Source organism: Chiloscyllium punctatum, chromosome 3 (assembly GCF_047496795.1).
Source record: "Chiloscyllium punctatum isolate Juve2018m chromosome 3, sChiPun1.3, whole genome shotgun sequence".
Lineage (NCBI taxonomy): Eukaryota > Metazoa > Chordata > Chondrichthyes > Orectolobiformes > Hemiscylliidae > Chiloscyllium > Chiloscyllium punctatum.
Genome location: NC_092741.1, coordinates 98,056,420 through 98,074,564, shown reverse-complemented (window position 1 = coordinate 98,074,564; position 18,145 = coordinate 98,056,420). Strand labels below are relative to the sequence as shown.

The 18,145-nt window shown below is 38.5% G+C and overlaps 1 protein-coding gene across 7 annotated transcripts in view; it reads right to left on the bottom strand.

Moving 5' to 3' along the window:
- Window positions 1–18,145, bottom strand: part of LOC140463359 (low density lipoprotein receptor adapter protein 1-like) — a 108,082-nt gene that overhangs the window by 7,191 nt on the left and 82,746 nt on the right. For 2 of the 7 annotated variants that reach the window (XR_011954665.1, XM_072557202.1), the window contains 2 exons: window positions 17,071–17,105; window positions 14,072–14,100 (listed from right to left, as the gene is read on the bottom strand). The exons of 1 other annotated variant lie outside the window; for it this stretch is intronic. Coding sequence is in view for 3 of the 6 variants with exons in the window: in XM_072557202.1 (XP_072413303.1) it covers window positions 14,072–14,100; window positions 17,071–17,105 (64 nt within the window). In the remaining 3 variants the exon portion in view is untranslated. Of the gene's footprint in view, window positions 1–14,071; window positions 17,106–18,145 lie in introns of all 7 variants that reach the window. 4 more of the 7 variants (XM_072557212.1, XM_072557235.1, XM_072557245.1 and 1 more) reach the window with 3 other exon arrangements.

The following is an 18,145-nucleotide window of genomic DNA, read 5'->3' as shown; positions in this document are numbered from 1 at the left end:
CTCTTCATAAGAAAATTTCTCCATATCTGGGATCAACTCAGCGAATCGTCTCTGGATTGCCTCCAACATTAGTATATCTTTCCTCATGTAATGGGATCAGAACTGTTTATCATTTTCGAGCTGTGCCCTAACTAGTGCTTTGTATAGATTTAGCAAGATATTAATACTCCATTCCTTTGAAATGGAGGCCAACATTCTATTCATGTTCTCTGTCAGGCTGCATGTTAACTTTGTGGTTTACGTAGGAGGACTCCTAAATCCATATCTGCTCCAGTTATCTTCAATAATATTCAGCTTCACGATTCTTCCAATCATTGGGCATAACCTTACATTTTCCACATTATACTTTTCCTCTGCTTTTGCCCAACTACCTAACCTGTCTATCCCTCTCTGCAGACTGAGTCATCCCCACCACTTGATTTCCCATCTAGATTTGTATCATCCATAGACTTGGCTACAGTATATTCATGTGCCTCAAGTCAAAATATATCATAAATGATTGTGGCCCCAATACCGATCCCTGTTGCATTCTATTTACAGGTTGCCATCCTAAAAATGCCCCTCTTATCCCAACTCTCTGACCTCTACTAATTATCTAATCTTCTATTCATGGTAATATACTACCTCTAACACCATGAGCTCTTATTTTAAGCTCCCTACGTGAAGTAAAAAGTGGACTCACCATAGCCCTACCAGATCATGGGGCTGCTCTCTCATAAATGTTGGTGCTTTACCCTGGAGGGTCAACACAGCTTAGACAAGGGAAGAGGTTGAGAAGTAACCTCAGCCAGTGCAGTAATTGAACCCACCATTTTGGCACCACTCTACATTGCAAGCCATCCATCCATCCAACTGAGGTAACCTGCTCCTTCATACCTTGTCAATTCAAATTCAAATATATATCTACAGCTTCCCCTTTGTCTATCCTGTTTGTTAGCCCCTCAAAGAGCTGCAATACATTTGTCAGGCATGAGTTCCCCTTCATAAAGCCTTGCTGATGCGGTTTGATTTTATTAGATATTTCTAAATACTCTTATTACAACCTTTACAATAGCCTTTAACATTTTTGTTTTGTCTCCCTTCCTTTTTTAATATGGGTGTTACATTGATAGTTTTGCAATCCTCTTGAACTTTTTCCAAATCTGAGGATTCAGGGAAGATTACTAGCAGTGCAGCCACTATCTCTGTATCTATTTCTTTAATACCCAGTCCAGGGGATTTATTAGCACTTAGTCCCATTAGTTCCCCTGGAACATTTTCGTTATTGAAATTATACTATTTACTTTTCTCCAATTTTTGCCTTTTGATTATAGGCTGCATCCCTGGTTGGATCAATGACATATTGCTCAAGGAAGCTGTGAATTTGACTTTCCCAATCTACATGAAGATTAAAGCTATTCATGATTAATGTTGCTTTTTCGCATGCACTTAATATCTCCTGATTTATTCTCTATTCACATATTTTGATTGAAAATTTTGGAAAGGTGATTGAGCTCCTGTGATAGATTACCAGTACAACAGTTCAGCTGTGCTGAGTCAGGCAATCTCTTTTACAAATGCGTTACATTTGAACTTGGTGGCTTTGGGCTGAGGCTAGGAAATTCCATTGTAATCTGATTCCCTATTACTGTTCAGTGCTAAAAAGTGCATGTTTATAAAAGTTGGGTTAGGATGCAATCAACCTCAGTGATGATGCATCTGGAGTCGAAATGCCTGCTGACAATTAATCACTTTTTTTGTTCATACACTAAAATCTATCACATAAATGTGCACCACAGTTTCACTGGGAAGAAATGAAATTTTGTAACATGTTGAAAAATCATTAAATTTTATCAATAGAAAATAACATATGTAAGCTATGCAAACTGTAAACACAGTATAGCGTACAAATACTTTACAAATGTTCCTGATTTCTCTCTCGAAATTTCGAGCAAAACTACATTTTATGGTTGACAGCATAATGTTTTGATGTGGTTTCTGCACAGGCTCAACAAGAGCAAAGTGGCTTAATTGACTTACATCAAATTTCATGTACAGGAAGAGAAATTGACATTAAAAAGCCAAGGATCAAACACCATCATTACACTGCCAGCAAAAAGGTTGGCAGTTTGCAACATCAGACTAAAATGCAAGACCTGTACAACAGAAAGTACAGCAATACAATCCACTAGGGGACAGCAAATATCAATACACCACAAGCATTGATATTTTGTTTTTCATATGTGGTTTTTGTAGCTACAATTTTATGAAAGTTAGTGCAGGTGACAATAAAGCAAACTCTGGATCAGCATCAATGAACTGACAGCAGTTAGAGCAGGACGTGTGTTTAGAAGGACTATGTAGCAATCCCAACCCAGAAGCATCAAGTTCACAGCTACTTTAAATTTTTATACCTCTACCTCATTTTAAGGAGCCATCAGGGACCAGCAACCTCCCAACCCTCAAACCATAAATGTATCTGGGATGTACCGGATTCCATTTTCTCCACAGCACAGCTGTTCACATCCATCCCTGGTGACGTGCTAAGACAAGCAGCAGGGCAATGGGATTCTTCAACATTGCTGCCTTCTCCAGCTGCAGGGTGCTAGTGAGTATACCGCGATTGCTTTACGAGTCCCCCATCACACCATCCTGCACAGTTTGTCAAAGAAATGGCTTCCATTCTATCAATATTCAAATTGTGTGAGACCATCAATACTACATCCTGAAGTTATGTGCCTAATATCCTGGAAGCTGCCATGACTCTTACACAACAGGGAACTCTCAGTTTCACATCTCCTTCCAAGGTTTGAAAGTCACTACCCCTCCAAACACATTCTATGACACCTTCATTAATTTCTTAAACTGGCACAGAATAAAAATACAATGCTTTTTACACTTTCACTGGGGCCTTAGCGAAATAGACCATAGACCTGCATAAGATGAGGTTTTAATGCCAAGATCATTCTGGAGCAGCCTTGCAGTGTAGCCTAGAAAGGATGTGCACATTATTATGGCATGCTGTGCCCTTCACAATCAAAGCTGACACAGTAGAGGTAGAGAGAATTAGGGAGAATGTCCTGAATGCAGGCAAAAATAGGAAATTAATAACAAACTTCTGAGGATGACGATCAGGCTGAAGATAATGACATTGACCAAGGCTGCCACCCAAGGCAGCATTATAGAGCATAAGAAGCCAGAGTTATCTGCTTTCAGGTTAAACAGAGTGTGGAATCTGTTTAAGATTAAGATTATGCTGCTTATATAGCAAGTATACCATCCTCAGAGTAAAGAAAGTGAAGGTCAGAGTAAATGCATTATTATCCATCCAATCAGACAACATCTTTCATATGATCCCATTTTCAAGGATCTACACTTTGCTGCTTTTGCCTAATGATCAATATAGCACATAGTCAGTGAGACAACACATGAACATCGCATGTCTCCAATGCTCCCTGGCTCTTAAGGCTTAAGTCGATTTCATAATGCTGTGAAGTAAGGTCTCTCATGACGAACATCTGGTTGGCAGGAGTCCTACTTCAGGATCTCTGACTACTGATGCTCTGAAGTAAATGGTTTGTGAGAGGTGAACAATGCTCAACCAGTATGATGCTATTCGTACACTTCCTGATGAAGGGCTCTGGCCTGAAATGTCGATACTCCTGCTCCTCGGATGCTGCCTGACTTGCTGTGCTTTTCCAGCAACACACTCTTTACTCTGATCTCCAGCATCTGCAGACTTCACTTTCTCATAGAAACATAGAAACTGAAACACAGGAAGAGTGGGCAACTAACCTTCCATGCCTGCACCGCCATTTGATATGATCATGGTTGATCATCCAATTCCTGCCCTTCCCCTTTGATCCCTTTCGCCCCAAGAATTATATCAACCTCCTCTGAAAACATTTAATGCTTTTACATTTACAACAGTGTTCTCTTCATCTCAGTCTTAAATGGCCTACTATTCTTCCTGAGACTGTGATCCCGGATTCTGGGCTCCTGTATTTACTCGGTCTGGTCCTGTTTGAATTTTATAAGTTTGTTGGAGATTCTACTCCCCCACCAACCCAGTGTAGTCCAATCGAAGCTCTGTACAATTGTGGCAAAACATCTCTGCTTTTATACTCGAATCCTCATGCGATGAAGGTCAACATACCATTTGCCTTATTCACCCCTTGCTGTACCTGCGTGCTTACTTTCTACAACTGGTTTACAAGGACATCCAGATCTTATTACAGCTCCCCCTTTCCCAATAATCTGCCTTCCTGTTTTTGCTACTAACGTGAATAGCCTCACGTTTATTTACATTATACTTCATCTGCCATGCATTTGTCATTGAGACAGAGATATACAGCATGAAAACAGACCCGCCAGTCCAACTTGCCCATGCCAACCAGATATTAGATTAGAGTAGATTACTTACAGTGTGGAAACAGGCCCTTCGACCCAACAAGTCCACACCGACCCGCCGAAGCGCAATCCACCCAGATCCATTTCCCTACATTTACCCTTTCACCTAACACTACAGGCAATTTAGCATGGCCAATTCACCTAACCTGCACATTTTTAGACTGTGGAAGAAAACCGGAGCACCTGAAGGAAGTCCACGCAGACATGGGGAGAATGTGCAAACTCCACACAGTCAGTTGCCTAAATAAATCTAGTCCCATTTGCCAGCATTTGGCCCATATCCCTCTAACCTTTCCCATTCATATACCCATCCAAATGCCTTCCAGCGTTTGCAGTTGCGTTTCTTTTAGTGACTCTGCCAAATCCTGTCAAACAATGAGGCAACAACACTGTGCCACCTGCTATATGTTCCTCTTCTTCCTGTCTCCCACTATGTCTAGGTGTCGCTGGCCTGATCTCTGCAATGGGGTGGATCAAGCCTGCACTGTAGTTGGCCTTCTTGGTGTAGAAGACTGGTTATCTATTCCTGAGTGCAATAGGGCCTAGAAGGGTCAGAACTTCTGAGAACCTTCTGTATAGCTACAGACTAACCTTTCTTAGCTTGGACGTCTGGATTGTGACAGGCCAGTAAGAATTGAAGGGATCAAGCTCTTCTAAAGTGCCCTCAGGGGAAACCTCTATGGGTCTTGAGTGTCGATTCTCCTTCATGTGAAAGCCTCCTGACATCTCTCTCTCTCTCTCTCTCTCTACTCCACCCCCCCCACCCCCCCACCCCCCCACCCCCCCCAAAAGGAAGGGGTGTCTGGAGTGATGGCGAGGTCACTCACTGGCCTCTTGGATCAACAATAATGCTGGATGACAATTAGATAGCGATGGAATGAAGATCAATATGCAGATCTAGCAGACTCTGAGCGTGCTGCTACACCAAAGCAACACCATGGCAGTGAAACAGGTCAACACAGTACGGATAAGTACTATGGACCCCTACTGCAGTACCATTGTTCTAGAAAAGTGGCAGAGATAAACCAGGGAACTACAGACCAGTGAGTCTATCATCAGTAGTAGGAGCGCTATGGGAAGAAATTCTGACGTACAGAAATAATTTCCACTTAGAGAAGCAAAGAAGGAGGTTATGTCTAGCAGGCTTGATTGAATTTTCAGGCTTGATTAAATACATGGATGAGGGTAGTGAATTTGATACAATCCAGAGAATATTTGCCAGGATGTTATTGGGCTGGAGCAATTCAGCCATGAACAAGACCTAGAAAAATGGGATCATTTTTCTTAGAGCAGAAAAGGCAAAGAGAGAGGTAATTGAGTGTATAACATTAAGAAGGATGCAGGCAGGGTAGGTAGGAAGAAACTTTCTCCCTTAATACAGGGATCAATAACCAGGAGTACATATAATTAAAGTAAAGAGCAGCAGATATAGAGTAGATTTTCATCCAGAAGGTGGTGGGTATCTGAAACTTCCCATCTGAAAGACTGGTAGAAAGGAAACAAGATTTAAATAGTATTTAGATAATCAAGTGAAATTCCATAGCATACAAGGCCAAGGGCCAACTGTTGGATAATGGAACTAGAGTAGATAGGTTTTGTTAACTGGGTAGATCATAATGGGCCGGCCTCTTTCCATACAGCATAACTGTATGGCTCTTTAAGATGTCCCAAGTGCACAAGTAGGAAGTCCAGGAGACAGGAAGGATTGGTTAGTAGCTTGGGAGGCTGAGGTGGGCGAGAGCCATTGAGCGGAGATGGTGCATGCAATAGTCCAGGATACTTAGTGTGTGCAGCAGAGTGGTGGCCTGGACTGAGTGGAGTGGAGTGGTGAGGAGAGGAGAGAGCCCGTGTGAGGTTGAGAGCACATGACGGGGAACAAATGAAATAGCAGACAGAAGATGGTAGCTCTTAGCCATGCTTAGTGTAGAATATTCATCAACCAGCCTCACTGAGGTGGTTGCAGTCATTGATATCATATCCATACCTTCCTGCAGTAGTCAGCTGGAAAACAAAAGATTGCTGTCATTTCTACTATCCTGTCCACGAACAACTCCAGGTCCCTGTCTGCAAAGCAAGCTTTTCTTTCTGTGCTAGATGCGAGGGGCAGTCCTGACTTGCAACATCTCGATGTGCAGCTGAGATTTAAAAATGGCACCACTAAAGTGGCATGAACACCAGATGTTGCTGGTAATGGTAAGCATGTTGGTGCCTCTTGATATGTGATTGCACAGAAAGGGTATCAAAGAGCCTGGTTGTATGATCAATGAGGTGAATAGCAGAAGATTACCTAAGAGGAGCCATTCTGATCCATATCAAACTGGGTTTAATGAATCTCACTCGACAAACCATGCTAACTGAAAATCTGTCCATTATGTCTGGGCAGCTGTTTAAGGTTGCTCTTGGATTCAAACAAGTGTGGAGACATAAAACTTTACTGTCTATTTACATCAACAAAATGTTGTGTTTTACAGTTGTTATTAATACAGTCCACAAGTCAATTATACACCACCGACTGCCAAATTAAACTTCGTAGCCAGTTCCTGCCTATTGCCATTTCCAGGTCACTGATTTCATCTGTTGTTATCCCGGAATGAATTCTGGTAACTACATGAAGGGTTTCAGTCAATATCCCATTATAAATCAGCTGGAACAGATGGGCTTACTCCCAGGTCGATGGCATTGGTTCTAAGTAATTGGACATTCTGGGATTGTTTACTAGTTTGGGAGGATGAAGTGGGCGAGAGCCTTTTTGAGTGGAGATGACGCATGAAGTGGTCCTGAGGACAATTGCATGCGTCATATACAAGTAACCGGACATTCTGCCAAATAAAGAAAATCTTTTCAATTTAAAACAGCCTAGGCAGACTGCTGCATCATAATTCAACGACTGAAAAGAGAGAGCTAGTGTGATTATTGGATCCTCTGTGAGAGGCAGATGAGCTGGGACCCAATTGCATGTCTATTATTATAATACTTTGGTGATTTTAGTCAGATGCTTCTGGTCTTTAGAAATTTGATATGCTTTAAATACATACAATAAATGTATGATGTGTTTGTGCGTCTTTTCATTGCTAAAAAGGAACAAATACTACCATACCAGAACTGTCATTACCAGCTGAGATTCTTGGTTCAGATCTTCGGGTTAGTCTCAACGCCCATATAGTGTTGAAGCAACATTTACCTCAGCAATGGCCTGGCCCAGTTTGCTGGGGTGCAACCATTTAAATGGCTTTGAAAGACTGCCTGAACTGTGCCTGTGACTTGCCAGCCTGGCTATAGCTTGCACCATTCTGCAAAACACACACTTTTATCATGTAATTTGAAGACACTTTGAGAGTCTGAGTTCAAGACTGTTCAAAGAAAAGCCAAAGTCAAGAACTTGCTTTAAGTTTGGATTTCAAAGTAACATTACCATACATTAAATATTACTAGACATGGTAATCATTGATATACCATGTTCTGACTTGCAGTTACATTATCATTGGCAAACCTATCTTCCTCGTGTATTCATGCTGTCAAGACACACAATCATTCTGGCGTATCTAGCACTGCACACCTTGCTATTCGTGCTTCAGGGTCCTGAATCCCTTTTATAACACCCATCCTTGGACTATTTTCCCTTTGTTATTAACAATGGAATAACATTGCTTTATATTCTCAAATGAGTTAATTATAGATTACTCCTTTTCACAAGATGTACTCTTTATTTTGTCGTTATCTCACCCACCCACCATTTGTCAATCTCTGTGGCTCACTGAATCCACATGTTCAGTCGTTAAACCGAAGGTTGGTAGTTCTGAGATTGCCCAGGGACAACAACTATATTATTTAGGGACATCGGTTTAAGGTAAAGGGGGAAGTTTAAAGTAGCTGATTAGGGCAAGTTCTTTTACACAGAAGGTTGTAAGAGCCTGGAATACACTACCAGAGGTGGTGGTGGAAGCAGATACAATAGCAACATTTAAAAGGCATCTTGATCTGTATATGATTGGGAAGGGAATAGAGGGAATATTCTCTGTGCACCCCTCCCCGAGTCTTTAACCTGCTTCATCAGTGTCAATAGGTGGGTAATGAAAGCTTATGGCCAGGTGTAAAAACACTTGGGATAAAGTTTATGATCTTGCTTGTTTGCTGTAGGCTTCCATTAAGTCAGATTATGGTTACACTTCTACAAAAGTTTATTTCTTATACGCTCTGACATATTAGTAAGGAACAATCAGTTTTCTCACTCATTGCACACAGCTACCTTTCCCCCCCCCAGCTCCACCCCCATCCCCCTCGATTCACAACCTCATTCCTGATGAAGGGCTTTTGCCTGAAACATCGATACTCCTGCTCCTCAGATGCTGCCTGACCTGCTGTGCTTTTCCAGCACCACCCTCTCGACAGTTTTCTTCATCTGTCTAGTCATTTCCATGTTCTCACTCTGGAGTGTTTTAACTCTTGTCACACTACGTTATTTACGTTCAGTGACGTGCAGCTCCATGATATTGCTGCAAGGATGTTCCAGGGCTTTGAAGCCCTCATACAACAGCCTTGAGAGATCCATGACAACATGTGCAACCTCCAGAGCAACCACGGTAGAGAATGACTGTCTTTGAAAAACTAACTAGAGTGTCTAATTAATTACACCACAAACGACACCGAATGCAGTGTCTGTCATATTTTAATTCCCTGCCAATTATAATACATTAATTCACTTTTGGGTAAATTCACTGATAGTCCAGCATCATTTCCAAAGGATAGATCAGTCAAAACAGGAGTGATCAGTAAACTGGCATTATGGTGAAACTCAGCCCTTGCACCAAAAGCTCTAACCACATTAAAAAAATGAGTAGATTCTATATTTGGCACTGAATGCCTCCATCATTTACATGCAGACAGATTTCAAAATTAAATTTATAGGATCAACAAATGTAATGGCTAAAATAAAAATCTAGCTTAAATGGCAACCATATAACCACTATAAATTGTCGTGAAAACCCATCTGTTTAATTAACGTACATCAGGGAAGGAAATCAGCCAATCTTACCGGTTCTAGTTGATACATGACTCCAAATCCATGGTAATATAGTTGCCTCTTAGCTGTCCTCTGGACACTTAGGGATAGGCAATAAATGCTAGCCAGTAACTCTCATGTTCCGCAAATGAATCAAAAAACAGTATAAATCTACGTTAACTTATATTTGTCATTAAATTTGCCAAACAGGACTAAGCTACTTTAGGAACAAGGTAAAAGGGTAGGCCACTTAGCCCCTTGAACCTGCTCCATCATTCAGTGAGATAATGGCTGATCTGATCCTAACTTCAACTCTACATTCCTGCACATCCCGATAATCTTTCACCCCCTTGACAATCAAAGATCAATACATCTCTGTCTTAAAAATATTTAAAGATGCTGCACTACTACCTTTTGAGTAATGGTCTCTTGGAGATAAATTTTTCCTAATTTCTGTCTTAAATGGATGACCCCATATTTTTAGTCAGCTCTCCCACAAGACGAAAAATCCTTTTGACTCCACCTGATCAAGTCCCCTCATGATGTAATGTGCTTCAATAAATTAATTTCCAACTTTTCTAAATAGTAGAAGATAATAGCTGAGTATGCCGAGCCTTTTCTCATAAGGCAATCGTTCACTCCAAGTATTGATCCAGGAAACCTTCTGTGAAATATTCCAATCATATTAATATTCTTCCTTGTTAATAGTGACTAGTACGGTAAACTACAGACACAGTCACTGTATAACTAAATCATAACCTCCCTAGTCTTGCACTCAATTCCTCTCAATGAAACACAATGTTCTATTTGCTTTTCTGATTACTTACTGACCTTGCATAATAACCTTCTGAGATTCATGCACTAGGACACCCATACCTTGCTGCATCTCAGGAGGTCTGCAACCTCTCATCATTTAGATCATATGCTTTTTTATTCTTTCTGCCAAAATGAATGATTTCACACTGTCTCACATTATAATCCATTTGCCAGATCTTTGTCCATTCACTTAATCTATCTATATTGCTCTGTAAGCTCCTCTACACAACATCTTTGCTTACCAATTTGGTGTCATCTGAAAAGTTAACCACCATACTTTTGATCCTTTCATCCAAATTATTTACATAAATTGTAACGAGTTGAATTCCTATTGCCAACTCCTGTGATACACCATTCATAACATCCTGCTAGTCTGAAGACGATTCATTTATTCCTTCTCTCTGCCAATCTTCTATCTATTCCAATATTCTTTACACCATAAGCATTTCTTTTGTTCAATACCTTTGATGTGACACCAAGAGTGTCTGGAAATTTAAGTACAGTACATCCACTGGTTCCTCTTTACCTAGAGCTTCAATGAACTCCAATAAATTAGTTAAACATTATTTCCCTCTGATAAAACCTTTTTGGCTTTGTGTGATTACCTTGAATTTCCCCAAGTATATTATTACAAGATCTTTAATAAGGGCTTCTACTATTTTCCATGTGAAAAAGGCAAAGTTTACTGGATTGTAATTTCCAACTTTCAGCCTTCCACCCTTTTTTGAATAAAGGGGTTACATAAAGGAGCTATTTTCCAAATTAAAAAAGGAACATTCCCTGACTCTAATGAGTTTTGGAAAATTAAAACCAACACATCAACTATCTCACTAACTACTTTGTTTCAGACCTAAGATGAAATACATCAAGAGTGTCTGGGGAATTCATGTTTCAGGCATAAACCCGTCATTCCTGCAAATTTAGGAAATTGTCAACTTGCAACTTCAACAACTTACTCAGTACTACTTCCCTGGTCATTGCAATTTGTCTTATCTTGAGTTAATTTTTCCTCTTCAATTCATAATTTACAGGTTTTTTTAAGACGTTTCTTGTAACCTCCCAAGTGAAGGCTGATCCAAAATTTCTCTTCAATTGCCTATCATTTTATTATCCAGATTAAATCCCCAGATTAATTTAAATACAAACACTTTAAAATATCTGAAGCAGCTTTTTTTAAAATCTGTTTTTATATTTTTGACTAACTTTCTCCCATTTTTTGAAGCTTATTGTTTAATAATCATTTGCTTTTTTTTATATTTCTCAAATCTACTGACCTGTCACCTATCTTTGCATTATGTCTTTTCTTTAAGCTTTGTTACAGTCTTTGATATTTTTTCCACTAACCATGGGTAGTAGGCCCATTCTCAGAACGCATTTATTTGAATGCATCTATTCTGCGTTTTCTGAAGTATGCCCTTAAAAACATGCACCACTACATCTCTATTGAGGTACTCCTGATCATAAATTGCTCATTCACTATTGCTAGCTCGGCGTTAGTGTTTTCATAATTGCCCTTGTTAAATTTAAACCCACACTTCTCTTTCTCAAACATTATGTAAAATTCAATTATATTATGGTTGCTGCTACCGAGGAGGGCTTTCACCATAAGGTGAGTAATTAATCCTAACTCATTAGTCAAAACCAGGTCGAGTATAGTCTGCTTCGATTGTTGTAGAAATGTGATAGCACCAATTTCTAAGAAATTGTCCCAAAAAAATTAAATGAATTCCTCATCTAGACCTTTTCCTATCTGATTTTTTCAGTCTATATACAGGTTAGCATATCCCATGGTAATTGCTGCAACCTTTTCACAAACTCCCATTATTTCTTCCTTGATACCCTGTCCTATAAAATGGCTTCCAATAGCAGGCCTATATACAACAGTCTCAAGTGACCTTTTACATTTGCCATTCCTCACCTCTAATATCCTGGTTTCCATAATGTAGGTCCTCCATCTCAACATGGCAAATATCTTCCTTTTAAAAAAGCTTCTCCTCTACCATTTCCTAACCTCTTCTCCTACTGGATATTGCATGCCCTCCAAGACTCAGGTCCCAATACAAGTCATTCCACACCCACTAATCGGTAATGCGACTAGATCATACTTACCCAATTTGTACTACTACCTCCTCTGCTTTGTTTTGAATGCTATGTTGATTCAAGTACAGTGCCATAGGTTTTGCACTTTTAATCTGTAAGTATGCCAGTATGTATCTGCTGTATAGTAATTTACTGCCAATGATAAAACACATTGAGGAGCCTAAATCCCAATTATTGATTTGTTAGCTCAAAGCCAGACCTTGGGCCTTAGAAACTGAGTAACAATCATACACAGATGCCACATCATATACTGACACAAAAATAACGAATGAAATAAAATAGAAGTTGTGGAAAAGGTGTGGTAGATCATACAGCTGACATACTGAACACTAACTTACTCATTCTAAAACTGCTTCTCTTTTCATCTAATCTAAAAAGGGTTCGATAGGAACAGCTTCACAAATATCTGCAAAAGAACATGTGCACACTTCTTGTGACAACTCCCAAATGTGGAGCTTCAAAACTGATAGAATTACTAATATCTTTCGCCAACATCTTGAACTCGGTCTTTCAATGCAAGAACATTAAACGTTACATATTCAATTCATGACATGCAGTATTAAATAAGAAATCCCTCTTACCAGAAATCAAGTCACACATGCAGGTCAGTATAAATGACAAGCAGACTTGTTTAAAACACTGCTAACTGTCAATTTAACTGGATTAAGTTGAGATACATTCTTCCCTAAAAAATTCACTTCAATTACTGGACTTGCTGACGTTGGGGATTGCCTGTGGTGTTCTCTGAATGAATATTTAATGGCAGTGTTATCTACAATTAGATTTTCCAGCTACACTATTTACAGATTACATCTCAAATGTTTTCTCTACAAAAATAAACACTGAATAAATACAGTGACTATCTGCAAATAGGTCGAAAGATCTCTGTGCCATGCTTTAGGCATCACGGCATTAGTTGTGTCCAGAGGAGGTTCGCTAGTTTGATCCTGGGAATGGAGGGACAGTAATGCAGAGAGTTTTAGTAGATTGTGCATGTAATCTTTTGAATTCATAAAAATGATAGACAATCTTGTTGAAACATACAAGATTGTTTGGGGAGTTGAGATGATAGGTGCAGAGAGGTTGCCTCCACTTGTGGGAGAGTCCAGGACCAGAAGGCATAAACTTAGAGTAAGGGGACCGAAGTCTTCTCTAGGCATAGAAGGGATGACCATAAATTTTACTGAAAATTAAGTTACTCCCTCAAGACATTTAAGACTTAGAAGAAATTCCTCCTCATCTTTCTGTAGAATCCTTTACCACAGAGGCAGTCAAGGATATTAAGTATATTCAAGGCTGAGACTGATGAACAAGAAGATGAAGGGTTATTGGAAAAGGCAGGGAAATGGAGACGAGGGTGGTCAGATCAGCCTCGGTCTTACTGAATGGTAGGGCAGACTCAATAGACTGAATAAACTTATTCTGATTCTGTGAAACACATCAAATGGCAATTTGAAACTGTGTTCTTTACTGTCATGAAAAAGGATCAATGGCATTTTGAATTTAGTGATTCAACTCGGAAATGGCGAGTTAACTTACAAATTTATTTACAAGTTTGCACTTGACAGGTAAAAGTTTATGAATCAGAATTATTACATTAATCTACAGAAAACATAAATGAATTCACTGATATTTGAGTTTTTTTTACAATTCTTTGCTTGTTTAGTTTCTAAGGATGCTTCAATTAATGATTCAATTCATCACCACTGAATGCAAAAGAGTTTAAAATGATACAGATAAACAAACATATTTTCGAAAAAAAAATACCTGTGATTGGCTCAATTCCATCCACAATGCTGCTTGTAAAATTGGAAAAAAAAAGTCATGCTTCATACAACTTAATAGTTCTAGCAGCTCCTAATGTTTGACTTGGCTACTTTTTGCTAAATAAATTTTTAATTACAACTGAAAGTTGTCTGGATATTTAATTTCAGATTTCCACTCTCAGTTCAAATCTCTTGCATTCATGGCATTTTCTGAAACATTTTCCAAATTCCAAATCACATGCATTGGACAGCAGTCTTCTCTAGGCATAGAAAGGGGTCACCACAGATTTTAGTGAAAATTAAATTACTCACTTAGGACAGACACCCAAAAGAATTTCTTACCTGAAGAGGTAAGAATGAGGAAAAACAAAAGTCAATTAAAAAATGAACATTTCTTAAGTCACTGGCATACCATTGCTGTACATTTAAATTAATAGAAACATTTCAGAGACCCCAATAACAAACTTGAAAATCTAGTTCATGTTAACTCCTTAATAATAATATCATGGCGTTTTACTGAAAGTGGCAGAGAGTCAAAAGTGAATTTGTATTTTCAGACAAATTAAAATAGTTATTCCCAATTAACATAATTGTTTCATAAAGAGGACATCAATGCTAATCTAGCCATGTAACAAGATAATGCCCAAGATAGTGGATTACTGATAAAAGCAACAAATCCGCACTCATTTTTAAAGCCTTCCTTTCTTTTTTAAAATCATAGTGTACCTCCAGAAGTAATTTTATGTTGATCAGCACAAGACCAATTCAAGAGAGAATTGTAATCAATCTTGAAACCAGCAGGAAATTATTAAAATGTTCTGATATATAAAACTGTATGAAGTTGCCAGCTTCCTTTTATTTGATTGTTCCATTTGACACCCAGTTAAGTCTATGCTGAAACAGTTGTTCCATGCCAGGGCTGGATTTTGGTCAGATGGGATATTGGGGTGCAGCACAGAGATTTTAAAAAGCTCCAGATGATCTATAATAAAGCCATTATGTGGAATTGCAGTAAGCCCAGTTACCTTTCAGAATGGATTACCTATATGCTCTGAAACAGCTCTGCTTAACTAATATTTTTTTTTAAGAATTGAGGCCAAGATGGAATTCTTGTTTCTGATCATTATTCAATATGCCCTGCTGTAAACTGTGCACATGGACATAAGATTGTCTTAGACTCAGCCGACCCCCTTAAGTCATGAGTTGAATACTAATATACAATGCTTTCATTCAGGCGTAGGAACAGAACTACATTTAACTCTCTCATGGCTGTTATATCACTTAATGAGATTGTGGCTAATTTGCGACCTAATTCCATTGGTCTTATATGCCTTAATTTCTTTGACTAGCAAAATCTATCAATCTTTTGTTTTTAAATTAAGAATTGATCTGGCATCAATTGTGATTTGAAAAAAATGAGTTGCCATGTTCCACCACCCTTTCTGTGGTGGAGGCATTTCCTAATTTCAGTCCCAAGTGATACCTCTAATTTTTAGGCTCTTGCCCTGAACCCAGACATTCCAACCCTTAACACCTTTAAAACTTTGATCAAATCGTCTCTCATTTTTCTAAATTCTAATGAAAGCAATCCTACTTTGTTTAATCACCTTTGTTCTTGGAATCCAGGTATCATATCAGTAACTCTTATGTTGAGCTTCCTCAAAAGACAATATCTGCTTCCTGAAATATGAACCCCAGAACTGAACAGTAGTTGTGTTATGGTCAGTTAACGGAGGTATTAAGGCTAACCACATGTGTTTGTTAACCTATGTCAATACATCCTGTACAGTGGTAAAAATTGACAAAAAGGCAAATTCAAACATAATGGAGCATTAGACAGGAAAACAATTTGGGATTAGTAATCTCTATTTCACATCAATGTATTAAAGGCATTGTAATAATATTCTCAATCTAAAAACCCAAAATGAAATTATCATTTTAGGATGAAGTCTTCCTAGAATTGGGGTGGAGGCAATTTACGATATTGCCAAAATAATTTATAGAGCAAACTTAACAAATATGTTCTAACACTTTCTTCTTAATCAGGAATTTTGTATTTAGTAACTCAACAGTGAATAAATGTTAATTGTCAAATCAGTTAATAATTTCATTTGGTAGATTACAGTGAAAAATTTGCAACACAATCAAAAACCTCTCAGCAAATATCCATCAAGAACAGGGGGACTTAAACACATGTTCCAACATTGAAGGAAAACATTTTAAAGAATATAAAATTATATGTCTCAAACAGTTGCATAGATAGAATGACAGGCAGTTCTCAGAGACATATGAATATCATAAAAAATATAGTATATTAAGTAGCTTTGAGTTTCCTTCAGAACCTGCTGGATTCGATCTATTTATAGAACAGCTCCTAAAACTGGAATGCAAATAAAGTGAATTCAGCTGCAAACATTCTATAATTTCATAGAAACCATAATATCTTCTCATAGAAACAGAGAAAAAGGACTGATCTGCCATTCAAGAGTCAAAACCATTCTAATTATTTAAGAAGGGTTCACTGATCGGCAGTGTGGTTGCTAGGAAATGGCGATTATTTTGTTCAAAATTTTCTCCATTGCCAAAATAATTGCTTAAGCTTAAACGTTGAGCACTGTTACCTGGAGACTGGAACAGTTGTAATTCATAAAAATTACACACCATGGGCTAAATTACGCTTCCTGTTCTCTTATAAATTTCAAAATGTTTCTGACAAACGCTCAAACCATTACATCTAGATAAAAGATATTAAATGAAGCTTGTATGAAACAGAGACAGATGCATCAGGTTCAGTAAAATACCTGTTTTGGCAAAGAGATGCATAACTACAAAGAGGAGACAAAATATTTCACAACACAGGAACATACAGATCATACCACTGCAGAATTAACCATGATAAAGATAAGCTCCCAGCAATACATTATTTTTTATAAAGGGATTTATTTTGGATAGGATTATCTTTTGACCAGGGGAAAATTAATGGACTCTAGGATTCCTTACCTTGAGAAAGCATCATCAAGACCATCGTCCTCTTCCTGCAAAGAGCAGCGAGAAATCTTGTTAACCTGTGCTACCATTAACTAATGTATCATAGAATTATCTGATTTAATACATAAAGATCTCACAGATCTATTTTTTCAGATGACAGGCTGAGATTTTACAACCACTTCTTCTATTGCATGCCAAGTTGCAACATTAAACACACTCTAAAAAACACCCAATACCAAAAATTGACCAACATGTTTAACTTACCAACCTGACTACCCTCTTGGTGTTACGACAGGCAAATTAGCATCCTTACATTCAGAAATACTTTTGTGGTGGCAACCCATGGCTTTATTTTATTTAAAAGCTTTATTGAGTTAAACTGCCTCATAGATTCAAGCCATGTCCATCAAATAAGTTCTTCAAACCAGTGTTGTCACCAGTTTCTGGCAGATATTTCAACTTGTTATTCTTACATCCACCTCACAATTTCAATTAAATGTGCCTTCAACTCATGGAAAACACACAGAAATACTAGAGATAAAAATCACACAACACCAGGTTATAGTCCAACAGGTTTATATGGAAGCACTAGCTTTCGGACTGCTGCTCCTTCATCAGGGAACAATCACCTAATGAGGTAGCAGCGCTCTGAAAGCTAGTACTTCCAAATAAACCTGTTGGACTATAACCTGGCGTTGTGAGATTTTTAACTTTGTACACCCCAGTCCAACACCAGCATCCCCAAATCATACTAGAGATAGACAGTGAATAAGAATCTAGGTAAAGGAATCTTGTTTGAAAATTACACTCATATTATGCAGCGGTATACAAGTCATTAAAGGTGGCAGGACAGGTAGCGAGAGCTGTCAATAATGCATCTAGCATTCTAGGCTTCATAGATAGAGATTTAGAGTACAAGAGTGAGGAGATTTTGATTAACTTACATAGGATACTGGTTAGACCTCAAATGGAACATTATTTAAGTTATGGGTGACCCACTATAGGTAGAATGTGAATGCACTGGTAGCATGCAAGTTTATCAGCATGACTTCAGAGATAAGACACTTCAGCTATAAGGACAGATGGG